Source organism: Anguilla anguilla, chromosome 5, assembly GCF_013347855.1.
Source record: "Anguilla anguilla isolate fAngAng1 chromosome 5, fAngAng1.pri, whole genome shotgun sequence".
In the NCBI taxonomy this organism is placed as follows: Eukaryota; Metazoa; Chordata; class Actinopteri; order Anguilliformes; family Anguillidae; genus Anguilla; species Anguilla anguilla.
Window position 1 is genome coordinate 20,809,987 of NC_049205.1, and position 27,711 is coordinate 20,837,697.

At 40.6% G+C, this 27,711-nt stretch overlaps 1 protein-coding gene across 1 annotated transcript; it reads left to right on the forward strand.

Annotated features, from left to right (window-relative positions):
* Window positions 1-9,506: 9,506 nt before the first annotated feature.
* On the forward strand, window positions 9,507-22,033 carry LOC118228523 (synemin-like). Its single transcript, XM_035420095.1, has 4 exons — window positions 9,507-10,471; window positions 15,040-15,164; window positions 17,608-17,684; window positions 18,629-22,033. The coding sequence occupies exons 1-4, from the start codon at window positions 9,671-9,673 to the stop codon at window positions 20,395-20,397; spliced, it is 2,772 nt and encodes a 923-aa protein (XP_035275986.1). The 5' UTR covers window positions 9,507-9,670; the 3' UTR covers window positions 20,398-22,033.
* Window positions 22,034-27,711: the final 5,678 nt, after the last annotated feature.

The following is a 27,711-nucleotide window of genomic DNA, read 5'->3' on the forward strand; positions in this document are numbered from 1 at the left end:
TGCCTGGCATTGCCATTTTAGGCGCAACTCTATCTCAGGTTAAAGTAGAAGTTAAAAAGGTTTTCCCTTCTCAGTACATTTTCCTCATTGTCCTTTGCTATAAGTATTTCCTTCTCTCTCTTTCTCCCTCCCTCTCTCTCTCTCTCTCGCTCTCATTTTCTTCCTCTCTCTCTCTCTTTTTAGTCCAGTCTCTTTATTCCCCCCCCTCTCCCTTCTCCCCCAAAAAGCACCATTATAGAATCTACGTCCACTCACAGTGGCCATTTTTTTCAGTCGATTCATCACAGTAGTCATTTTTATTTTATCTCTTCCGAGCATGACTGTTTAAACACGTCTTTTATTCGGTCTCACTGATTTTGTACGCGTGTTTTCGTTTTTATTTAATTTTTTTTTTTTTTTTGGCCTTAGTTGAAATTGAAGTGGTCCACTGGTGTTCCCAATGGACCGTGCCCTCAGAATACACAGTGCCCACGACGAGGCGATGCCGCTGTTCGCCCGCGGAACTTAGTAATTCGATACGTTACCACGGCGACAGCGCAGACCGCGCCGTCTCCCCCTAAATGCCGGAGCGAGAGTAGCGTCTCTCCCCCGCAGTCCCGTCTTACCCGCCTCGTTATGTAAATTAATGCTTTAATTTGATTGAGCTCCTCAAGATTCAGTTGAAATGAAATGAAGCTGAATGATGATGGTTTAAAGTTCATGAAAGTAGTGATGTGTCGGTGTGATGTGAATTGAATAGGTGTGATTTGGGGGGAGGGGGAGGGGGAGGGGGGGGGATCGCGTGGTGGGATTTTGGTTTGTATAATGAAGTTTTGAAGGATTTTTCCTCAACATTAGAAAAGTGTCACATAGTGTTTTTTTTTTTTCCTCCCCTGCTTTGAAGGTTTGGCTTGTAGGATATTTATTTTTGTTTTTTCTTTTTTTTTCTTTTTGTGATCACTGTATAAATTCCCCTCAAGTTAGTATAAAATTGAGATATTTTTATATATATATATATTAATTGGTTTCCTGACTGGGGGACAGTTTGTATTTCTTTTTTTTTTCCTTCAAACATTTATCTACCTCACTCTTTTTTTATATATGTATGTGTATATAAAAGAAAATACATCTCACTTTTTTTTTCATTAGCCTGTAAGGACAATATTACTGTTCTCTGTATCCGGGTAAACCTAGACAATACTACAAACCACAACCTTTTGCCTGACTTGGAGTGGAGAGAGGGAGTCTCTTTTAAAGACAGTTTAAAAGGGTAAATTGAAAAAAAAAAAAAAAAAAAGTTGGTTTTCCCACTCCAGGGCTAAAAAAATAACGTTTTAATCTGTGTGAAGTACTTAATCGGTGGGAAACTGACATCTGAAATGACAAAGAAAATGTGTACAGATGTGCGCTAACCCATTGTGCAGAAATTGACGCCCTAAGTTACTGATCTAGATTTACAGTAACTGCATATAGATCTCCAGTTCTGGAAGGCAGTGTATGGGTGTTGCCAGGTAGCAAATGGGTCATAGAGTTAAGAATATGCTGCTCTACGCTCACAGCGTTTCCACCATAGACGTCCTCTCTCCACCCCTCCGCACATACTGATTTCCACAACCAGATATCCTCAGATAATCATAACAGCTGGCTATGAGGGTTTTGCTAAGAAAAAAAAAATACATATACTTTTTTTTTGGTGACCATCTCTGATTGTCTGTATATTTCTAGTGCTGTTGCGCGCAGTGTGTAGAAAAAGACAAGGTGAGAATTCAATTGAGGCTTGTGCAGCCTAAGCTTCAGAAATCTAAACCACTACTGATAAAATACTATATTAACCAGTTATATATATATATATATATATAACATCCAGTTCTTGTCACAGACCAAGAAATGACAAAGAAATGACAGTCCCCATTGTTCCCAGTTTAGTAAAAAATAAATAAATGAAAATGTATATATATATATATATATATATATATATATATATATATATATACACACACATACATATGTATATATATATGTATATGTATATGTATTATGGTAAGTCTCTTTCGGGAACAAAGTAACAACCTATAATACAACTAAATGTGAATATTTAACAGCTTTGATGGGACAGGACCTTTGTCCCACATGAATGGTCCTGACAGCGGTTTCTAGCAGGTGGCAGATGTCCCGTACGTTCCCGCTTAGTTCTGCCCCCAGTGGTGCAGCCCCAAAGCTGGAGTCGTGTGCATTTTATTTGGGGAGCAGTAGGTCTGTATGTAGATGTGTTCGTTAGGGAACACTCATACCCAGAGAGGGGTCCGTCTCTTCGGAGAGCTGGCGATGGTTTAAAATCACCAACGTAGCTGAGAGAGATCGGTGCGGACCAGCCCGCCCCAGAGGCCCGTGCCATGACCAAACACCCCTTTAGCTGAAGATGGCAGCAGAGGTCTAAGGACAAGTATATTTTAAAACTTTCCACTGCAAAAAAAAACAATACCACTGCAAAAGGACGTCTACACTGTCCAGTCTCAAAACGGATATGAAAAAGATGTAAAAAGAAAAAATAAATAAATAAATAAAACCTTTCATTTCCACCTCCTTATTTTTTATTTTTATTTGTTTGCCCCCTTTTGTAGTTTTCATTTTGGCTTTGTGGGGATTGCAGAGGTATTTGTTGTCTAAGTGGAAAGAAATGTTAGTCATTCTGAATAAAAGCACTTAAAATTATTCTTTATGTTGTTGAAAGAATGAGACTGAAATGAAAGGATGGCGGTCAGTGATTGGCTGGTGAGGTGGCATGGTGCTGGGTAGAATTGCTTGCCTGGCACTGTCCAGAGAGACAGTCCAGATCACCATTGTCCTGAGTCCCTCAAGTTCATTTTGCATTTATAAATGGTTGTGTCTACTCCACACTTGAGGTGCAATGCAATATCAGTAGTAGCAAAAGTTGATAATATTGCTGTTTATTTCCCCCCCCATTCAGTTATAAAATGGATGGAAGCGTAGGGCTGTCAGTTTATATGCAGTGCTGCTAGGTTTAGCTGTAAACAACAGGATGAGAACAGGATGGAAATTTCCAGCAGGGGACTATGGGTATTCATGATGTCAGAGTGAGGGCAGTTGGGGGGGTTGACAACTTTTTTCCTTTATTTTTTGGACATAAAGTAGCACTTTGTGCTTTTCCAGTCATTTGGAAAACTAGAGCTGGATTGATTTGTTTTACCATTATTGATGTCTTTCAATCTTGTATATGCAATCGAGTTTAGAGAAGTTAGTGAATTTATGCCTAATTGCGATAATGATTTTGAGGTTTCTCGTTTTTGGTTGTTTTTCTTTGCCATTTCCACCATATTTTCAATGGGGCCTTGCCCAGTTACTGTTAGTTCATTACCTTGGCGAGTCCCTAAGACTGACTGTCCCCTCATTTAAGTTCATTGGTAAAAACGTTTGGCAGGTACCACGTCTTCTGGAGGTCCTGTATTTTGGTGCACCCCCGTTCCCATTTCAGGTAGGTGTCACCTTGATGTATCTTTTTCCGAATGTGCACCTCTGAAGGTTTTCTCTTAAAGAAATGAAAGACTGCTTGGAGAGTATTTTTTTTTTTCCTCCTTTTTTTAATTGAACCCCAGTTGGTTAAAAGAACCTTGTGCAGCTTCTCTGTTGTCTGATCTCACGCTGTCCCATTCAAGTGATGAATAACCTCTTGAGGCCTTTTGTGTCACTCTGCAGTTAAGTGGGCTACTTGCACACTGACACACGCAAGATTGACAAGACTCCCTGCCTATCCCATGTGCATAAGCACAGAACAATCCTGGAAACCCATTGGTTAGATCACAGAACATACTTGGGCAACCAGATTGTTATTGAGTGGTAGACTTGTCCCAAAAATAGTTGCTTGCATTCATGCTGTACTATATGATATAATACTATACTGGAATACTGGGATTGTTTTTCTCTTTTTTTCTATCTGTAGCAAGACTGTGGGCACCATGCTGAAATTGCCAGGAAAAGCATGGTATTAAAGAATGAGATGTTTAGGTGAGAGGGGACATTTTTAAACATAGTCATGCCAGGTGTTCCATCTTTGCTCTCTTACTTTGCATTCTGGGAAATCTCCATCCTCTGACTTGCCACCAATGTCATTTCACAACCAGCATGGCTCTACTTCATAGCACCCACAATTCAAGGCTGTCTGATTTATTAAAGAATGAAAAGTCTATCCATTCTTCCAAAAGTGAAGCTGAGCTCTTATCAGCTCTCTGGGTGGGCTGCTGCCCCCCTCATAAGCGAAGAGGACAGGGAAAGAATGGTCCTATTCATTTCAGTGTGGTTTATTTCTTGCTTTTCCCTCTTAGCTTTGCTGTTACTCTGGAGTTACACTCACATGAACTGTAGCTCAGTCTTGGCAGTGCAATGTATGAGGTACAGGTACAGCAATTGTTCATTATTTTGATTTAAACAAATCCCATGCAAAAATGTTGTCTTAAACTTAACTCTACTCCTAAACTGTACAGTAAATACCTTAGATAAAAGTTCATTAATAGTTCAGACCTAGTTTTCCAAAGAAATTTCCTCAACAACACTCCTCTAGCATGTCAAATGTATTGATTACCTTGATCTACATAATTTGCTTAATATGCCAGTTGCAGGTTTGAGATTTTGTTGAGTGTTTCAATATTTCCAATCTGAAAATCTTATCATTTGCCTCAATTTTTACCACTGGAAAGCATTATTATAGAGCTGACATTTAAGTTTTTTGTCTTTCTTTTTTCTTGTTTAAAATGGCCAATTTGTTACCAAGCATTTGCTGTGTGTAAATTATTCATACAAATTCCTGTGTTTATATTAAAATGATTCAGTAGATTGAGAAGATTTCAAATGTTTTTGTATATTCTGTTGTAAGAATTTATTCCTGTTATCAATATATTCTGAATTCTTTACATTATGGGGAAAAATAAACTGTCTATTTTGAATGGCTGAGGCAGAAGAGAATTTTAGTTTCTCTTTTTCTTGCTTTTTCTAGTAGTTAAAAGTTACAAGATTTAAGTTAAATAAATAAAAAAATCTGTATGCAACTTTTGTCACCATCTCAAGCTTTATTTTATTGATTTCCTTTGAAATCAAAGGAAATACCTCTTTTGCCACACGTAGTGACAGAAACCCTTAAAACCACAAGCAGACTACTTTCGTATCATACACATACAAGTTAAAGATAGAGAGAAGACTGGAGCCTTTATTATTTAAAATATAATCCTGCACCAACGGTCTGTAGTAAGACACAGTAGGAAAATGAAAAGAAATCACTGCAGTTACCACCGAAATGTACTTCTGTGCATTGGTTGTTGATTTTATGTAATATTACAAGTTAGAATCGTGTACTGTACCTTATATCCATGCATGAGATACTCAATGGGCACTTATTTTTGCCCACTTCTAAAACTTAAAACCACAAAAGAAAGGGTCAATTAAACGTCTACAGCAGTGTTTGAACGGGGGCACGTTTAAAGATTCAGAAAGAGGTGCTATGCATGATGGCGCATTGACTGAGTGTTTGATAGAGGATATGTTTTCATTTACATGACATTTAGGCATTTAGCAAACACCCAACACAGATTGCATGTTTACGTGCAATCAATTTATACTGAAGCAGTTTAGGTTTACCACCAGCTAAGAATCCGCCAGACATTTTCCAAGCTCCCATGCTATTGCACTACACAATGGGAACTTCTTTGTGCCCACATCTAAATCTGAAAACCACAAAAGACAGGGCCAATTAAATGTGGAGTAGGACTACAGCAGTGTTTAAATGGGTCTCGTGATTTTGAGGACATAAGCATTTGACTATATGCCTTTGGGTTTGCTTTTTCTCTTAGCTAGATAGTATGTTATGATGTATGACAGTGTGCATACATGATTTCATGTGTTGATGACTGTCTTTTCCTACAAGGGGGCTTGAGAGGTATCATGTGACTCAAATATTCAGAAAGAGGTGCTATACATGATGGAGCGTTCACTGAGTGTTTGATGGAGGGTATGTTTTCATTTACATTACATTTAGGCATTTAATAAACATCCAGCACAATTGCATGTTTATGTGCAATCAATTTATACTGAAGCAGTTTAGGTTTACCACCAGCTAAGAATCCGCCAGACATTTTCCCAGCTCCCATGCTATTGCACTACACTATTTTGGGGGGAAATGATATATATCACTTGCGAACTTGGGAGTTTCAAACAAAATATTGCAATATAATCTACTGTTATGATATTCTAGTATTTTTCCATAGTGTAATTTAACTTGCATGCTAAAGATCCTTTGTTCAATCCCAGGCGATTTGAAGTTGTTCTAAGAACTGCATTGCAATAATAGCAGTGGGCACACAAGTGTAATTAAACAAGTCTAATCCGACAATGCATACATACACACAGTGCTATACTGAGGCATACAGAAAAACAGCTTTCATTTCTAGGTGTATACATATATGTTTTACCATTTTACATGAACAGCTGTTTTTGTGTTGTAAAAAATATCACCATACACAGAAGATGTAAAGAGCTAAATTATAGAGGCTACACTGCAAGATGCAAACCTCTCATCAGCGGCAAGAATCGAAAGGGCGGATTAGAATTAGTCTAAAAATACAGTGCTCAGCCGGAAGAGTTCTAGAGCAGTTTTATTGACAGATGAGATCAAAATAAACCTTTGGATGAAATTATTATGCACGCACATCCAAACAGGTGCCGGGTAACAAAAAATAAATCGTGAAGAAAAAGCCTGCACACAGAACTAGTTTCACTATTTACCAGTAGACAGACAACGTTTCAATTCAAACTGGATCTTTGTTGGGTCAATACAGTAAACTTCTTCCACATATAAATATTACATCACATGCAACTTCACGCGGGCCCACAACTTTACTTACCTTAAACACGACATACATGTAGACATTGGCACGATAAAAATAACAGTCAAGAATACGTCTCACAAAAGGCAACATTTTCAGACCAGAGAGGTATATTCAAGTATATCATAACCAGTCAGTCTCATAAGTAGACAAGTCTAGTCAAAAAGAACTATTCTGTATAAAAGTAAAAGGACTAATGCACCCATTAGTTTAAAAAATGACTGAATAAAATCTTGATTAAGACCTTGTTGTGTCAGTGTGTTCAGTTTATGTATCAACAATAATCCCCATTTGAGGATGATAATATACACACTGATAATATTTCACCTGTTAAATCCCCACATATCTCAAAGAACTAAGAATAGTGTTGTGCTCCTGAAAATGCATGGCCACCAGGGTCCTTTCACCCATGCTCCTGTGTTCTGCCAAACGAGCTTTGATTGCCCAGTTGGGCTTGACTACATGCGCTTCTCAAAGGGACACTATCTGATTAACAACGTTTTTAGTGGAACAGGTAGTAGTATCTTTAACGGGAAGAGCGTTCCCTGTGGAGGGGAGGCTGAATGATGTCCATCTTGCTGTGAAGTTGCACTGGGTGCACCGCCCGAACCTATTAATTACCCTTTCAGATGTCATCCAAAAAAGTATGGGGTTTCGCAGGGATCAAGTCAGATCTAAAAACCAATTGCCTAATATTGGGAGGCCTTTATTTGAAGAGGATCAGAGAATATATGTTGGAGGTGGGGGTCCGTGGACACAATGAGCCAGTGTTTAAGAATTTCTTCTAACTCTTTACCCAGAGGGGAATATTGGAGTAAGAATAGAAAGACACCTGGCTACAGGAAACATTTGGGAGCTGTGATTTCTGCCAAAGGAGGCGATACTAAGCACTTTTAGGTTTACTAGGTTTTCCTCTTGTGTGATTAGGGCAGTGGTGTCAAACTGGTTCCATTGAGGGCAAAGTGTAAGCTGATTTCCTTTTCTACTAAGCACAGCACCTATACACCTATAACTATGTCACTATACAGTGGATAATCAACCAGGGAAGGAGAGCTAATAAGTGGAATCAGCTTGTGTAGTGCTTGGTTGAAATGAACACCTGCATACCCTTGACCCTAGATGGCACACTCCTGTAGACTACAGGAAGCACAAGGCCGATTTCACATCACCACACGAGAGGAAAGCTTCTCGTCAAAAAGAGAAGGCCCCATTGACAACAGACCTCCTCGGCCTCCTTCAGTATTCCCCACTGAATAAAGACTTTAAAAACATTATTAAAAAATCCTGTCAGTCAGTGCTTAGTATCACCTCCTTTGGCAGAACAATCAAAGCTGCCAAATGTTTCTGTTAGCCAGCTAACAGCCTTTCTATTCTTGCTTTAGGAATTTTTCCCTCACTCTTCCTTGCAGAACCCTTCTAGTCCAGAAATATTCTTAAAATAGGTCTTGCATGCACTGCATGTTTGGAATCTCCCCACAAATTTTCAGTTTCATTGAAAAATCATTTTCATTTAAGTAGTTTGTGGTTGATTTTGAGGTATAGTTTGGATCATTGTATTGCTGAAATATCAAACTCCTTTTCAGCTTCAATTTCTTAACTGACTCCGGGACATTAACTTCTAGGATTTGTTGTTGTTTAGTTAAATCCACTCTTCCTTCCACCTGCACAACATTTCCTGAGCCACTGGCTGCCACACAACCACAAACCATAATAGATCCACCCCCATGCTTAACAGTTGGCAAGGCGTTCTTTTGTTCAAATGCTTGCCCTGTTTTTCTCCTAAAAGGTATCCTTGGTAGTTGTGGTCAAAGCATTAATTATTGTTGCAACAGTCCACAGCACTTGGTTCCAAAAAGTCTCAGGCTTATCTAAGTGTTGTATTGTATGTCAGACTTTTGTGAAAGGACTTTTTTTTTTTTAGGAAAGGTTTCCTAAGTTCTGACAACTCTCGTGCAGATCATTCATGTGTAAGCAATGCTGCACAGTGCACCTACTACTCTGGTGTCAGATTAACTTTTCCACAGGTCCCTTGTAGTGATATGTGGGTTTTGATTTGCAAACATGATTAGTCTATGCGCAGTACTAACCGAACTTTTTTCTCAGTCTTTCTGATCTTGCCTTGACTTCAACAGTTCCACTTAGTTTCAATTTCTTGATCATTTTTCTGACAGTGGAAATTCCAAGCTGGAAGCATTCTGATCACTTCATTTTAGCTTTTTCTGCGTTGTAAGAGATAGTTATCTTTATTATCAAGTCCTCAGTCAGCTGCTTAGTGCAACCCATGGTTGTTGAGTGAGCACAACACTCTAGGGATTAGAAGAGTTTGAATATTTATTAAATTAAATATTGCAAGCTTTTAAGTAAGGTCATCGATACTACAAATAGCGCAACGTTGTACGATTATCTAGTCACGGCATTCTTCACAAATTGTTCGTGCTTTAATTACTCACATACGTTTGTCCAAAACTGGGTAACTGTTAATTAGCTGCATTTACTATCGCTTACCACTTGGGAGCGCCGTTTCTTCAAAAAAGCTAAGGACGTTTTCGAATCCCTATTTTGGTACTGACAATACTGAATGTGTGCGCTATCTGGTGATGTCATGACCCCGCCTCCCGCCACACCGTCTGCGGCGCACTTGACAGAGCAACCACTGCTCGCTCGCATCACTCTCTGTGCAAGCGGGCGGTCCCCACACATGGTAACCAGGGAAACGTTAATAGAATTCTGCCTCTTAAGAAGTACTACAAAACGTGTATAGTTTTTTTCTTGGCTGTTTTAATAAAGTGATACTTCCAAAAATGTTCCAGTTTAGAAGAACCTTTGAAAACGAAAAGCTTCAGCTGCAGGAGCTGAATGAGAGACTAGGTCAGTACTTGTCCAGAGTGAATCAGTTGGAGCAAGAAAATGCGTTCCTTGCAAAGGAGATCAACGTCGTTCGACAGGAAAAGACGGTGGAATGGGAAAACCAGCATATGGTGGAACTGCGTGAACTCAGGAGAATGGTGAACCAGTTGGCCTTTGAGAAGTCCAGAGCGGAGATGGAACGGGAGAAGCTGTGGCGCGAGCTCCAGATGGTCCAAGAAATGTGTAATAATGAATCAGGGGAGTGCAGAAACATCGAGGTGGAGGTAAAAGGTTGTGAGAAGCACCTGCACCAAACCCTAAGGACGAACCAAGCCTTGGAGGAGCGGCTATTCCAGCTTGAGAACGAATGCAAGAGCCTGGAAGATGCCCAACGGCAAGAAATTGTCCATGTCAGAAATCAGGTCTATTCCAGGGCAATGCCCGTCTTCGCACGTCAAAATTACCAGGCTCCTAGAGCACTCACCACGGAGGAAATCGAGGAATACGCGCAAACCCTGTCCGACAGTTGGACGGAGAGTTTTGAGATGTACCAGAGGAAAATCGAGGACTTGGAAGAGTCCATCAGAGCAGACGAGGCGAAGTTAGAGGATCTCCAACGGCAAAACATGCAGTACGCCGCAGAGCTGAAGAAACTTAATTTGGAAGCTGAGAAACAAAACCAGTTGCATGCACACCTCGAGGAGCAAATTATGAACATGCAAGATAGTTGCCATATGGAGCTAAATCAGTATCAGGTAAGTGTGTATTCTACCCCATCGCTTCGTCTGATAAAAACCAATGAAACGTGCTGCGCACCCTCGAAATAGCTTTGTAGCGGTTACCACCTTTTGTCTTAAATAAGATTTGATATTTGTATTGCTCTGGTGTCATTCTTTCGTGAAAATCAAGATACTTATTAATATAGTATACATATGCAGCAGTTCCCACACACAGGACACTGCCCAGCTCTTTCAGCGCCACACCCACTGTCTGAATCTGTTCGAGCCGAATGTTTCCGCATGACGTAACCTACAGTGCACTACTCAGTTTTCCGCTTCCTGCGTTCGATTTATTTCTGTTGCTAGAATGTTACACTTTATGGAATATCCCATAGAACGGAAGGTTATATCCAAGCATTTTCACTGATAGAATGTCGAGAGCACGTTTTCTAATATTCCTTTTAATAAGGATTGTCCAATCTTATTTGAAAAAGGGCTGATGTGGGTGCAGGTTTTTTGTTTTAACTCAGCACTGCCACACCTGATTCAACTAATTAACTAATCATGGTCTTCAATCAAGGCCTTAAGTAGAATCGGTTGTCTTCATAATGGATTAAAGTAAAACCCTGCAGCCACTCGGGCCCTTTTCCGATAAGAACGGACGCCCATGCTGTAAATGTTGGAAGTTGGAATGACAGGTATGTCATTCGCCGAGTTATCCTGACAGGTGATGCCCCATACCCATACAGGAACGAGAGTTTGGCACTTTTCAAGGTTTCCTACAGAAAAGACCACAGACTCTCAGCCATTAAGAACTAATGTACCTTCTGACCTCACGTACACACACAGTATTCAGATACAACTTCACACGTCCCCACAATAAAGTCTTATTTGGGGTTTTCCCCTCCTTTTCTCCTTTTTCCTGCCAATTACATCACAAATTCTCCAGTACCACAATGAATAAGTCTCTCCATTGGACATTTAGCTACATCTCCCAAAAACAACATCTGATCTTGAAAGTAGGCAATTACACGATACACGGATGCACAGGCAAAATGGACATATAAGGAAGTGCACGTCATGCTATTATAGCCAGTAGCTAGCTAACTAATAATTTCCAAAAATTGAACTATTGCTTTTACAGCTGTATAATCTTTTTGGGAAATTAATTAATATTTCTGAAATGCATTCTCCACATAATGTTGTTTGATGACTAGGGATGGGTGATTCATAAACTTTGAACGGCCACATTCTCTTCAGATAGTAAGATGAAAAAACACAGCGTCAGGTTACATGAAATAATTTAGGAAACATTGGGTAGCATAGTTTCGGAATACAGCTTGTTTAATTTGTGTGAGCTAAAATAGCCAATATTGTTTGTTGTCATTTAGCCTCATTTTGATATCAATACTTTTAATGGGAGGCCTAGATTTTGCAGGTTCTAATTAATGACTTGTAGACAGCGCTTTGTATTCATGAGTAACTTGGCATATTTTTGTGGAGATTGATTCATATAAATTTAGAAGCTGTTTGTGGGCAGCATGCAGTGTGGCATATTGAGCAGCTATTCATAGTAAGAAGTATCCTAGAATGGGAAGGGGGGCGGAGTTCCCACTTCTACCTAATGACGACAAGCCAGTATTACTTTTATCAGGAAATACTAATTTTCAGACCATAAATGCCTCTGAGGCCTCTAGCATTTGGCTCTGTTGCTGAACATGTCTCTTTTGGTATAAGCTGCTCAGCTGCCCAGCTACCCAAGAGTGTAGAAGCTCTATGGCACGTCCTCGGTTTTCCCTGATTAGTCATGAAATATCACACCCATGATATCCCCCCTGTGGAAGAGGCAGACAGGCTGCATGGCCCTTCAAGCAGGCCTTGGATAAGCCCCATAGAAGCTGTCAGATAGGATAGGCCTGCACGTAACTGCACAAGCTTCTTAAAACGCTTTACTGGGATTGTCCACAAATCCTTATGACCTTTGTCCATAGGGGGCAAATAGACATTCAGCATGTCTATGAAGTTCTTCTACCAGATTGGCCACACCTCTGATTTTCAAGAGTGATTTATGTTGCCAGAAATCATTTATTAATTTCCTGGCACTCTTTGGGAAGTTTCTAGGGATGTTGTGTAAGGTAAACGTAATTCAGCTCTGGTCTGGAACACTACGCCATTCTGTGCTTCCTCACTGTGAACAGAACCAGGCTAATGATGGTTTGACGCTAATCCAGTTAGCTACTAGCTGTTGTTGGTGTGGTTCCTTAGTCCTTTCATTAACTCCACAGTGGGGAGTTGGTCCCTGTCCAAGTAAATGAGCAAATGTTTAGCTCCTTGTAATCAAGAGCATCAGGAACTTCCCTGTGTACAGACATCACAGGTCAGAGTTCATTGCTAACAATGCAGTCACCTCAACAGAACATTTACAGTTTGGCCAACTCCCTAAATTCAGTTGTGTTGCTGGTCAAATCATTTATTTTTGTTTTTCTTGGTATATCTAACTAATAAGGGTGACATAAGTGTATAACGTGATGTAGATCATTTACAATATACAATGCTTATGCAGTATTATTAGTATTATCAGTATGATTATCCTTATGACATATACTGTATGAAATTCTAAATATGTTTGGTAGGTTAACATCTTTGAAAATTGAATCAATGGACACAACCTGAGTCAGTTAGTATTTGTATTCAGGCCTGTGTTGTGACCCAGGTCAATTGGAGCCAGTCAAGCTTCATTTCTGCCCAGGAGAGGTTTAGCAGGTGAGACAGTGAATTCCCCACACAGCTACAACACATTACAGCAGCTGAGGCAGAGCAACACAGTTTCATCTCTTCTAATGTTGTTTACCAGGTCCGGCTCACATTCAATTTACCAGAGTGGTAAGCAAGACCTTTCCTGATCCAAGAAGGGCTCTCAGCCAACCAGCAATCTTCCTTCTGCTAACAAGCTACGACAAAAAATGTGGGGGGGGGGGGAGGGGGGTGGGGGTGGAGTCCCAAGGGAACAGAAGAGTAGCACATCCAGACACACAATGCAGTACAGTGCAGTATCACAGCACTGAGTTGGTCGTTGATTGATTTCCTTGGAAAGGTCAGCGATTCTCTAAAGAGCTATTTACTGCAAGTCAGTACTGTGGAACTGTGAGTCTTAAGCGTGCAATAGCAACCATACATGCCACTGTTGCCCTGGCTTGTGACCAAGTTAAGCTTGGCCAGGCTTTTAAACTCCCAACGCAGGATAGCCAGATCCCTGCTGTGGAAACATGGTGCTGGTGGTCCAGTGGTGGATAGCTTTCTATCTGCACCAAGAAGAAAAATAATACAGTGCACTGATGGGGACATTGTGCTCTCTTTGACATTGTCTTTTGGCTGAGACATTAAATGAAGGTCCTGTGATTGTGAAAGATTCCTCGACACTTATTGTAGAGTAGGAGAGTACCCTTTTATGTCCTGACTGAATGGCACTCTAATTGTCTTCTGTTTTAACCTGAATCGATTCCAACCTCTCAACTTCAATAAATGTGATGTGCAACTGATGCAAAATGGCTGTCTTTCATTGCTAGTGTGAGGGCTACATGTGTGTATATTTATGCAAGTCACACCTCAATCATCATCATTATCATAGAACAGCATTGTTTGAATCAATTCTGTAGGAAGATCTGAAACTAGGGGGATAGATACTTTATTGTCCTTGACTTGACCAGCTGTCCCACCTTCAGCAAATGCAGAAAAAATGACAATGATCTCTGACTGACATGAAGCAACATGCCAAAAAATGGGGTTGGAATCTAGTTACATTCACAGTTCAAAGTGTTTATTGCCAATGAGCATGTTTGAAGGCAGCATTGCCCCTTGGTACTGTGTTGTGGAGTGGGATGGAAGCAGGTGCAGGGAAGGCCATGCCCTTAAGCTAATGCCTCTCTGCCTCCAGATGATTACTGGAGCTGGAGGAAGACTGCATGCTGCTGGCCAGTAGTGTCTCACAGGCTGAATGGGTCAACATGACCTCATATCTCATTTATCGTAATGCTATTCAGTATTGCAAGCCAGTAAGGATGAGATGAGCCACAAAGCTTCAATGTCACAATATCATGTAATGTCCTAATCCTTACATTGTGATAAATATTTAAGTTGGTGACATGAGGTGTGATGTGTGAAGAGATACATTTTATATGATGCTTATGCAGTATTTTTATGCAATATGCCCATTACATCATAAACTGCAAATGGTAGAAAAATATAATTATATGATAATACATATAGTTCTGTCAAAGAAATATGTTAGAGATTTATAAAGTAGAGGTTCCTGCAACCTACTGGACAAGGCTCCCTTGAAAAAAAGATTTAAATCTCAGTTTATAGATTTAATTCAAACACACTGACCTAGAGCACAATATATTTCTTTTATTTTATTTATCCCATTTCATCCAAGTGAGTCTCTCTCAGATTTAAGTCTGTATGCTTTCACTTGGGTCAGTTTGCTTTTCCATTCTTGCCTGCACTGTGACTCAGTCCAAATCAATCCAACTTTCCCCTAGTAGTGGCTACAGCAGTAACGGCCACGCCATAAACACCCTGCCCTGCCTTTCTCCTCCCCCTAGGTGATGATGGAGGAGCTGGAGGAAGAGCGGCAGGCCCTGGCCACTGCCATTGCTGAGAAACTGAGAGATCACCAGGAGCTGATGCAGGTGAAGACGGGGCTCAGTCTGGAGGTGGCTGCCTACAGGTGAGAGATCCATCCTGTCACCTGCTTACAGATAAGAGATCCTCTCATGAAATCCAATTGGCAGCTCAATGAGATCTCTAGCTGTTGTGCTTTGTTAGGGCTGGAGTGAAAGCCTGCACGATGATAGATCTCCAGGAACAGGGTTGTGCAGCCTTCATCTACGGCAGAAGTACATATCCAGCTCACACCCGAGCAGCTGCTGTTGTACCATCTTTCACTCCTCTCTGACACGCTCCACTGGGTAGCTGCCAATGAAAACCATTATTGCCATGTGTTTTGATACTTAAGAGCATTTCTGTCTGTATGTCCTTTAGTCTGAAGTCAGAAATGTCCTACCAACAAGAGCTGCGATTTCATCATTCTACGTTGTTTGGTCCATGTACTATGTGTCATTTATGAAATGATTTATGTGTGATGTATTATAGCAATGTTATCTTGGCTGTTTGCCCAGAACTAGAGATTTACTAGAAAACGATTAGACCTTGAAACAAAAAGCCAGTAGTTAAGCCATCTTTTGTTTGCTCATTTTTAAATGTTTATAGCATTGCTGTATTTGCCCTAATACATACATGTGACATGACCAAATCATGGTCAGCAGGCTAATTATTGTTTTGAATGAATCTGAAGGTATATTGCGGTGTGATTTGGTGATACTCAGGCACCATTGTTTATTTAAACGCAAGGTCTTGTTTTGTAACTGCCAAGGCAGGTGGTCTAGGAACAAGCAGTACTATATAATCTACTATACACTAATTAATTTTATTTGCCAGCGCATATCAATCTTCCTCCCTCTAATGCAATATTTAACACAAACATCTATTAACTCTTATAATCCAAATTAAATGAATTAGCCTGTGGTAAAAGAGGGAGAACTTTCAGTCACCCCAAAGTACTGCCCAATTCATTTAAAAATGACTTACCATTGCCTAAAATTGAATGTTTGCACCAAATACTTATTGTACTATCAAATGGACACACTTGTGTATAAATGTGTATAACAGACTGCCTGATATAATTAGCACGTATTATGTGATAATTATTTGTGTGTGAATGTTGTTTGTCTGTGCTCAAGTGTTTTTAAGAATTTTTAAGTATGTTTATTAAATAGGAATGTTACTCCATGCAATTACCTGCATGTACTGCACTATGGTAGCAGTAAATTCTGAAAAGTGATTCTTCATGTCAAACATGTGCATATGAATCAAGATGAGTAGTAAAAGCACATTTCAATATTGGCACCTACTGCATAATGGATTACTCTAGATAATACACCATCAGACAATGGTGTAATTAATGAGCTGGACAAGTTGGTCTATTGGTGGTTTGTGTTCTCAGTGCTGAATTCTGGCCAGAGCACTGTACACCCCAGCCCATCTAGTCAGTAAAGCTGTGTGGGTCTTGGAATGTTGGAATGTTTTTTATGATGTCACACATCACTGTGGTAACAGAACATCCTTTGCCGCTACTCCTTGGCAGGAGTGCTTGAGTATTCCACTGGGCATTGAGTGCCCGAACACTGACTCCTTTGTAGACTAGAATGGACCCAATCAAGACACAGAAAAATCTGTCCTAAAAATATCACTTAATGTATTTTTAACTTGGAAGGTTTAGCAACAGGTTGACAAATTGTCTGCATCATTCAGTATATTCAATTTTGTTTCTGAGGGGATACACTTCAAATTATTGTCATTCTTGATTGGCAGATTCATTAATGACTGATCTTTATTTTATTTAAAAACCAGGAATAACCTTTTGTGTGATAAACTTTTAGTGAAAATGGTTCATGTTTGTGTTACATGAATGAAGGCACAATCCAAGGAAATTAAATTAGTTGTTGACAGATGAGGTGCTGCTTCTTAATTGTGCTAGTCAGTTGTGTCTGAAGCACTTTTGCTAAGCAGTGGAGAGGAAGATACAATTAACTTTCACTCATGTTACGGAACTTTATTTAAGTATACTGTACGTTCAACAAAGTAATATATTACAACCATTGCAGTGCACCAATGATGAAATGAAGTACAACATAAACTGTGCATGTGCAAAACATTAGGGGAGAGGACAATGTGCTGTGCCTGCTAGAAATATGAAATGTAACAGTTGCGAAGAGAGAAATAATCCTTCACTAACCTGTTAGTGATGAGAGAATGTTTCATTAAACCAAATAAGATGAAACATGCTATAATCACTGCTATTTTAATTTGTGAGTGCAAATATTGTTACATTTAAAACAAGCTTTTATTTGCTGGTGTTCTAGTCTTATATCTCTGACCTGCTTTTCAAAGGCCCTTTGTAATATGGCCATTCTCCTTACCACTGTGGTTCAGATATTGATTTTCTGAAATTATGTAAAAATCACCAGTTATTACACATCTGGCCTGAGGAAAAAACCCACATCTTGTTTTTGCTTTTTGATGTGAAACCATTGCCTCATCTTTTTTTCCAGGGCATTATTGGAAGGAGAAAGCAAAGACGTGTTGGTCTGGACAGATCAGCATTCCAGAGGAGCATCCAGGAGAATAGGTAATACGATTACACACAACTTCACCTATATTGGGATGGCAATATCTACAATTCAGCTGTTACACTTTTTAAAAACATAAAATGACTACACTATGTTTGAGCAATTGCTTGAATTGCAGATTATTTCCACTATAAATAATTGGCATGACACTTTATTGTGACACATAAAGTTTGACTACACTACATGACTACATTCTCTTCAGAAGGTAAAATGAACATGAAGTAACATGAAATAATTATACTGGGTTGTGTTGCTTTGGAATAGAACTCGTTTAATTTGAGTGAGCTAAGATAGCCAATATTGCTTGTTGTTACTTGGCCTCATTTTAATATAAATTATTTTAATGGCAGGCCTAGATTTAGCAAGTTTCAATTAATGACTGATAAACAAACCATTGTATTTCTGAGTAACTTGGCATTTTTGTGTATTGAACACATGTTTTCGGTCGAATCGTGACCATGCCAATGCTAATTGTGGCCTGACACATTCACCAGTAATCTTTTTAATGAAGAAAAAATACAGCTTTAGAACATGGTGCTAATGTGGCTGTTGGGTGACTTGTCCAGTTAATGTACTGTTTCAGTGCACGGTATGGTAGCAAGTCCAAACTGTGCTCAATGTATAATTAGCAGTTGCATCACTCGCAGGAAGGGATTTGGTTGTTTGGTATGGCCATGTCTCATAGCTCACGTGAGCTTTGCTAGTCAGTTGGGCACCATCAGTCTGCTTGTTGCAAGCTTAGCTTGGGGACAGTGGTGTGAAAAGAAGCAGTGGCTTAACATTGCATGTTTTTAGGAGAGCATGTGCATATTGAACACTCTCAAATAGATAGCAGAGATTGCAGCAATGAGCATGACTGGTGAGTACAACTGAGCATTCCAAAATGGAGAAAATATTTCTTATTTAATTAATATTACAAGTAATATACCCTACCTTTTCTCAGATGTTCAGGCACCAGCACCCTCCTACTCTCTGAAAGGGTCAGCAGTGAACTGGCAAGATATAAAAAGGCATCCTGCCAGAAGCACAGCTTTGAACACCCAGTACATGGAGCTAGCATCAAGCCTTAGAACTTCATCTCCATCAAGCCAGCTAAGATCTAATATCACGAGCAGCACCTCACGGAGAGATCACCGAAGTCCTCTGGCTAGAAGAGACATGCTGTCCTTTACCGTTGCTTCAAGACACCAGGCCGCCACCAGTTCTGCAGCACCTGGAGCTGAGGAAAGGGGCGTTGGCATCCAAAAGAAAACTACAGTTCATGAGACGACGGTGAGAAGCAAGGAAGCCTCCCAGAGTATGGCCAAAGATTTGGCACATGATCGGCAGGCTGGTGCTTCAGACAGATCCAGGGTGGGTTCCTCGCAAAGGTCACCGGGAGTGAAATCAAACATAGAGGAGGCTGGCAGAAAGTCAGTAAAGGTGGTGTCACCTCCGATGATGAGCCTGGTCAGTGATGCAGTGACGAAGGATGCCAACAGGAAGGTCCAGGATGTTAAAGTCGTCAAGGTGAAGGAAACGGAACTCAAAGCAGGAAGCACCCCGAGCAAAGTTACAGCAAGTCACAGCAGTGGAGAGGTTGGGGGCTCTCAAAACCTCACAGCAGGAACATGGGACGATCATGATGGGAAGCAGCAAGAAGGTGGTGGCATTGTATACAAGTCACAGACAAGAACTAAATGGAATTTGGATGAGGAAGACACAGGGGAGGAGATGTTCCCGGAGGAGCAGAAGGTGTTACACTCAATCTCCATGGAAGATATAATTGAGACAGTGGTGAAGCCTGTGGGCCTGGACACCAAACTAATGTCATCTCCGGACTCCAAGGTCACGTACCACGTGGAGAAGATGGAGGAGGAGGATGGGACCACTAAGACCAAAATCATATTGCAGTCAAAGGTGGAGGAAGAACTAGACATGTCAGATGAATCTGCACTGGGGGAGCTCCTCAGCCATGGAGGGAAGACAGTCACCCTTCAGGATATCAGGGGAACCCCAACAGGTGATATGATTGAAAACCTGCTCAGCCTGGGGCTCCAGGATGGGGGTGCCACCCTGGAAAACAAGTCAATCAATGTGGAGATAATTGAAGAGCCAGCAGAGGACCGCAGTGATGAGGAGACTGAAGAGAAGCCAGCACCTAAACCTTTCCAGCCTTCCTCCATGCACTTCCAGATACAAGAGCTGGAAGATGATCCTGAATCTTCCCAGCTCACAGAGAGAAGTACCAAGACAACAAAGGCCTCCGTAGCCGCTGGAGGCTACCTGAAGGCTGAATTGGCAGCATTTCCAGAAGGTACTGGAGGCTCTTCGTACTACACCCAGATCCAAGGGACAGAGTACGTAGTCTCCACCCCTGAAGAATATGCATCAGAGCCTGAGGAAGGAGGTGACTTCCCATCCTATGAACAATATGGAAGAGAGGATGACTGGTCAGATGAGAGGTACTATCAAAAGGACGCCCAGGACGTTCAGCAAGCAGTCAGCTCCAGACGGGGATACACAGTGAGGGTCGTGGAAGAAGAGGAAGACACTCCATGGATTGGCATTGAGGGACAGGGAGGCAGCTACACCAAGGAATTGGTGACCAAGGTCAGCAAAACAGAGAAGCATATCACGCTAGGGCCCTCTGATAAGTCGTTCAGTTTCCAGATGGATGCCGGTGAGGTTGCCACGGCAGCAACGGCAACCGATGGGAATCAGCAGGCCTAAAATGCTTTGGTCTGCAAGCATGGTGATGTGAAGGACCCAATGACTGATGGAGATATGGGTAAGGGTATGTAACAGCTGCAAGCTAGGGTTGGGGGTTCAATTCCATTTTCAAATTCAGTCAGTTTGGAAAAGGAAATTGAATTGTTTATTCATTAACTAACTGAAATAGAAGTTCCCCCCCTGCACTTCTGGGTGAAAGATAGTGATTGGGAAGCAACTACAAGGCAGGAGTGCTGAACGGCGGTGAAGATCAGGAAGATGGTATGAGAAAGTGTGAAAAGCAGCTCTAAGAAGGTGTGGAATTTGACCCTACAAACAGACTCCTCTTTGAAATCACTCATGAAAAGATGTAGAATACCTTTATGTACAATTTTGATCTCTGCAATCATGGTGCGCAATTAGTGTTTAATTGTGCTCTCCCCACTTCTCCACCCCAACCACCCCCCAATTAAAAAATTACAGCAAAGGCACTACATTTCCTCCATGTTCATTTATGTGCAACAACCGGTAACAGAGATCATCATTATGGAGCTGTTAATGGTTTGATCAAAGATTCCAAAATCCATGTGTTTTTTAGGGAGTGATATCATAGCTGAACAAAAATCTTTTGTGTGAAAATGATACATTACATTACAGGCATTTAGCAGACTCTCTTATCCACAGTGACTTACATAGCATTTTACATTGTATCCAGTTATACAGCTCGATATATACTGAAGCAATGCAGGTTAAACACCTTGCTCAAGGGTACAATGGCAGTGTCCTACAGGGGAATCGAACCTGTGACAAGACCAACTCCTTACCCATTATGCCACACTGATTCAGATAGAGCAGTGCGCATTTTTGCAATGAATTTTTATTTTTGTTTTCTTTGAACAGCATATATCTGTTTTATTGCACTTTTGAATGAGCTTTTTAAAGGAGCACTTTGTTTTTTGCTGTGAGGCATTATGTTCTCTTTAACTATATTTTTGTACTTGCATAACTTTAGTCTCTCACTGCTAAAAAACTAAGTCTAAACAGGTATTGAAGCTAAATGAGCTCTTATGACTAACTTGTAATAGATTGATTTATGGTTTCTATATGCGTAAAGTCTATTCTTATTGTAACAGGCTATTTGCTTATGTATTAACTTACATATCAAATGACACATAATAAAAAGCAATTGACATTTTACTTGTACAAGGGACTAACATATTAACAGTTGTTGTGAGAAATGTAAAAATATTGAACAATATTATATCCAGCCTATATACAGATATATATAAACTGGTCTTATTTTTGCCCATTTTGGAAGGGAAATGCCATTTCACCGATGCACATTGATGCAGAATTTAAGCAGATAGTTAAATATCTTATCTGGTGGAGATTGGTTGAGAAATAAAAGGTGGCATGTAAAAATCTACTTTGATGCAGTACATGCCGCGGTGCAACTATTCAATGTATGGCTGAATTGTGACAGTGTTTCAGTAGAGTTTGCTTTACTCATGATTAGCTTTTCATCCATAAGAACAAAACATAATCAAAACATAGTTTAGGAAAGAAAATAAAGTACTTTTATTTGTTCCAGCTTTGCATTTTGTCCATTGTACTGGATGAAACAAATCAATCCAATAAAACCTTTGATTCAGCGTGAGTCTTGTGTCATGCTTAAAAGCGTCTTGATTCATTTTTTTTTTTTTGCATTTAGAAAAAACAACCTGAGCAATGAGATGACAATATTCTGCAACATTATTCTGTCAGGCTTTGAATTATTAATGGAATTACTATTCCAACAATACCCCTTAATTATATCAATCAAAGTTATTTTGTGTGGTGGAAAGAAAGCACTGTTTATGAAGTCTCACTCTCCCATAACTAATGGAAAGGTTTCCCAACACATGAAAACATAAAACAAAAAAGGGATGTTTTCATTGCGGAAAAAATCAGTAAAAACAACCTGCTTCACTTCTGATCATAAAACGGTTTAAATCAGCTTAACATTGAATGCATTCATTTTGAGAGAGTTGCTTTCACTCTGGACTTATAAACACAGGGTTTTTAAAGGATTTTTTTTTCTTTCTGCTGTGGACCCCTGGGGACTCCTTTATGGGTCCCGGGGATCCCTTGATCCCTGCTGAGGACTCCTTATTTGAGTTCCCTAAATCCGCTTGCATTCCTTTGTGAACAGCTGACGGGCCTGCAAAATCACACTGGTTTTAAAGAGGAAACAATGCTGAGCAGCATTTCTTTGGCACAGAAATAACAAAACTCTTCAGACCTCCTGCCGGCCCACTTAACGTCCGCAAATAATCCTGCTGTCCTCCGCCTGTGTCCTCTGTCTGGACAACACCACCCTGCCCAGACCACAGAGAGGCTGGCTGGCTTCAGACTGAATATGATTAATACAATAATTGCTTTGGCATCTTCTCAGCGCTGCGCTGCCCGGTTAAAAAATTAAAGATAGTGTCAGCACTGTGCTGTTTTGGAATATCTATTAAACCTATTAACCTATCAAAATGCATGTGCTGCAACTTGGCAATTACTTAGCAAATGAAAATGCTCTGAGACACATCTTAACCAGTGTTCAACGGCCTGAGCTATAACTTGGAGTAATACTACACAGGAACAGCACCAGCTGATGTAGTTGTGACAGGGGAAGTCATAGGTCAACTTTCCTTTTGGGGTAGGACTTATCTAGTTTACCCCTCCCTATTTTTGAACACTGTCTAGCTCCTAAAATCCAACAGCAGGCAAACTTTATAACATGCATGTCCACGTATGTCCACATATTCTCATAAATCTTTCATGAATAGGTCTTTACTATTCTCAAAATGTGTAATCGTTCAAAGTTAGTGTCTGCTTCAAATGATTTATACAGAGTATCAGGTAATGCAGTTCACTGATATTCTGCAATGCTCAGTCATACAAATCTTGGCATGTAAACAGCGCCCAGAGTGCATCTATACATCTACTTGCTAATGGTTGTAGGACAGACATAATCAATCTGTTTTTGAAAATAAACTCACTGGGGCTGCTGGGTGGCTTATCTCAAGGCACTCTTCAAGCGAATGGATGAGTACCACAGTGTGCTGTGGCCCATACCAAACATGGCCAGCAGTGACACAGAGCAGCACATAACTGCCGCCGGCATCTTCCACGGAAAGGGGTTTCGGTCTGCCGAGATGAGGATGCAGTCGACTGGGTGCAGTTAGATTTGTCGACTGCAGTGTGAAAAGAAGTGGCGGTAATGTCTTGCTTCAGAGGAAAGCACACGCTTTTCTGCGGTGTCCCGAGTTGACAAATGAAGTTGCGGCAATGAGCGTATGATTGGGCATTCCAAACTGAGAGGAAAAATGGGTGAAAAGCGTAAAAGAGAAGGAAAATTTTATTAAAATTTTGTTTTTTCTTGTGAAAACATTCTTCTGTTACTCTTTACTGTGCTGGCATCACAGAAAATAATATACTGGAGATGTTTACTGTCACATACTGTCACTTCCCAAAGCCTGAACACTGTTTTCCCCCAGGAAGAAAACACGATTGGGGTGGAACTTCTGATCCTCTGATCCTGAAGTTGGAGTGAGCTGAGCGACTGTGTTAACATGGCATAGCCTTCCAGATGAATGAGAAAAGGGAATCTGAGAGAAGTCAGTTTGGGGTTTGTTTTTCGCCAGCTCCTTGTTCTTGCCAGCGGTGATGTAACAGAGGCCCATTTCTAGGTAGAGGGACTGTACCGTAAGGTTTTTGTTTCCATCTTTAATCTGGTTCCAGGGCCTCTTTTGTGTGGGGAAGCTAAAAAAAAAAAAAAAGCTAGTTTCTTTTGTAATTCCAGAACAAATAACAAGGTAAGCAATGAAAAGAACTCCTTTCCCATGTTCAGATTTCTTGTAACGTCTCTCAACTCGCCCCCCACTCAGCCTAACCCCAAAAATACCCCAAAAAAACTCAGCTGACTCCCAGGTTTCTAAATTGAATGTACTCTTGAGTGCAGCTGTTGGCATGGCTGCAGCAAAGGCCGATGATATTATTGCCTTATCGGTCAGGGATAATTTTGGAAGGTTGCAGTCAAGGAGGAGGAAAGGTGCTCTGAATCATCCCTGGGGAGTTTGGGAGCCCCTCCATTACGTGGCCCTGGTGCTTAGAAACAATAATACAGCAACATAGCAACAAGCCCTTGGAGCTGACTGCTCTGCTATTCAAAGCGTCTAGAAATCCCTGCTAAATGGGTGGACTGCGTGGCCGCTCATATGGGCTTATATAATTATGGTGTGTGGGGCTGGGTGTGTGTGTGTGTGAGTGTAACAGAGAGAGAGTGTGTGTATTTTGAAATTTGCATGCGTGTATGGGGGAGATATGGGGAATTGGGTTCTTGTCCTAAAATTCTGTATGCATTCCATGAGACCAGGCCCTGAAGATACATGAAACAGAAATGCCTGTGGGTACACTTGTTTAGCCATAAAAGATTTTGACACACAGCTGTCTCTGAGGTAACTAACAGATAGGCCTATTATTGACCCCCTGGCCTCCTGAAATGTCCGTCTTTTCTCAGACTGAGACGTGATGAACTGAGCAGGAACCCTCAATCACTATCAGCAACCCCCCAGGAGTTTTGCATGTGTTTGTGGCTCAAATTGTGTTGGACTTTTCCACCATTTGTTGTCAATGCTATATGCACACTGCAACCAGAAAATGAAATGACTTTAGGAAACTTGTCTGGGACCACAACTCTCGCTTGAGAGTGGCTTTGTGTGTGTAATTGTATGTAATTCACATGTACTGCACATGCATGTGTGCATGTATGTTAGTAAATGTGTCTGTGTTTGTTCACATGTGTGTGTGTGCGTGTGTGTGTGTGTGTTTGCAGGAGTGATGAACAGTCCTCCATGTCACTGCACTGTAGCCACAAGTTGGCTGCAGTCCTAGTGAGACTTGGCCTTTGACCGGGTCTCTTCCAAATCTGTCTTGGCAGGGAAGATTGGCCTATATTCAGTATGCATGGGAGACAGCACCATCCTTTGTTTTTATTGTTTTCCTTTTTATTAATATTTTCCTCAGAAAATAAGCTGCTAGTTCTATTTTGGATGGTAAGGGTTTGCTTCACTGGCCCACTAACCTTTTCTTTGAGAGCGGCGGAGTACCTCACAAGATGGTTATTCAAAGAGATGTCTATCCTTATGTCTTCTGGTTCTGTACAGGGATAATCAAACAGGGACCAGACAGTCATGATTTCACCTTACTGGTAGAAAACCCCACCAACCACTGAGAACATTGGTAACAACTAACAAAATAAAACCACTGCATGCTGGTAGATACTCTGGCCTTACTTCTGGGAATTACCTGGTGGAAATGACTAGGTCTTAACCAGGTTTCAGAAAGACACCAATCACCTTTCTCGTTGTACTATTAATTGTTACTAATGCCCTCCATGATTGGTGGAGTTACTCTTTGTTTTCTAAGAGTAAGGTGATATCACAAATGTCTCACTTCTATTTTATAACCTTAGTTCTGTAGTCTATTTGCTGTTATATGCAGGTGTTGTTCTACCCAAGATGATTTGCTTTGCTTTTTTGACATATTGTAATCTCCAGACTTCTTTCTCCCCCAGTTTGGAAGGCCCAGTTGCATTTGTAGACCCCTCCCATCTCTGCAATGTCCTCAATCAAAACAAGAGGGTGGAAGTTCTCCTTCATGTTACTCTGCAGCATTGAAAATCTACCTGAAGGTTCTGCTTATTGAATTATCTTTGGGTGAAGTGGACACAGAATGCAAGGGATTGTGTACCTAATCAAATTCAGGGGATGGTGACAAGAATGATGAATAGGATGTAAGCCAGATTGTGAGAGTCCGCTTTGGGGGATGTGTCCATGATTTGATTGTACGCTTGTGCAAGGTACCTGACCTGGATTACTACTACACCCCACCCCCAGTACTGTAACATGGTAAATAGTTTGTTGTCCACATGCAAAACAACATGCAACAACATCATTTCATTTGTGCAATGAAATGTTACCATGTGAACCAACCAACACTAAGGATGTAGCAGAATAGTAGAGAACTCTAAAGCAACTCTAAACCAATTGTGAGGAGATTCTCACTTGAACAAGTAATGATTAGATTCCATGCAGCTCACAGGAAGTTTAAACAGAAGGATACTGTTCTTTACAGAATTCACAAAATGGTCATTTGATTTCACAACATGGAATTGGTATTTAATTATTTGTAAAAAATAATATTACTTTATTTTTATATATTAAAGTGGTTGCATTTTTAAATTATGAATATTTAAAAGGCTTTATGGGACAACTGGCAGCCCTAATTATGGACATTCACTCTGTTCCTGATGATGAAAGATAAATGATGTTTACATCCTGTTTCCCTTGTTCTGGCATCATAGCGGATTTCCACAAGCTGTGTCCCCACAGAGTGATTGGGAACAACAGCTGACACCATTGGTGGCATTGTCTGTTTTCCTGCCAATGTAGTCACTGCAGATTGCCTATTCCTGCTTTTGTCTGTCTGTCCCAGTTATAAACAAGATTATCAGCTCTTGGCAGCAGTTAAAAACACAGGTAAAACTCCTGTGAGTCTAACTGAAAAAAGAAATCGCTAGAGAAATACATTTCTGACTATTGGCCCTGTGTTAAAGATGTGAATACTTTAAATGCTCTAGATGATTTAACTCTTTAGATCAGGGCTCACATACATTAATCATTAGAGAGATGCAGAGATTGCTGTTTTTTGTCAATACTTAATTACATTACATTGCATTCATTAAGCAGATGCTCTTATCCAGAATGACAATGGGTTCATTTGATTAATATGAGCAATACTTACAGACCTACTGTACCTAACAACATTTGCAGCCCAACAAGTAAAGATGCAACATCAATAAGGTACCTATGTAATCCACGATCTAAAGTACGTGTTCTAAATACACATGGACTACATCCATAATAGAAACATAAAATGAAAAAATACATAAATCCATAAAAATACCATGACCTATATGAATACAAATGAATTTCTGTGGGATGGGGAAATGGGATGAGAGGGGCCCCAAGATACAGCCTGAAAAGGTGAGCGTGGGTTGGAAGAGAGCCAAGGATTCTGCTGTCCTGGCCACTTTGGGGAAATTGGTCCCACCACTGTAAAGCCAGTACAACCAGGCATTGTGACTGGGAGAAGCGACCACACAGGGAAGAGAGAGCTAGTCACCTCAAGGTTGTGTAATGAGAGATCTGGCCAGGGTGTTGGCTTTGAAGATTTAGGTATGGTGGAGCTTTTCCATTCACTGCCCTGTAGGCTAGCATCAAGGTTATAAACTATATGTGAGCT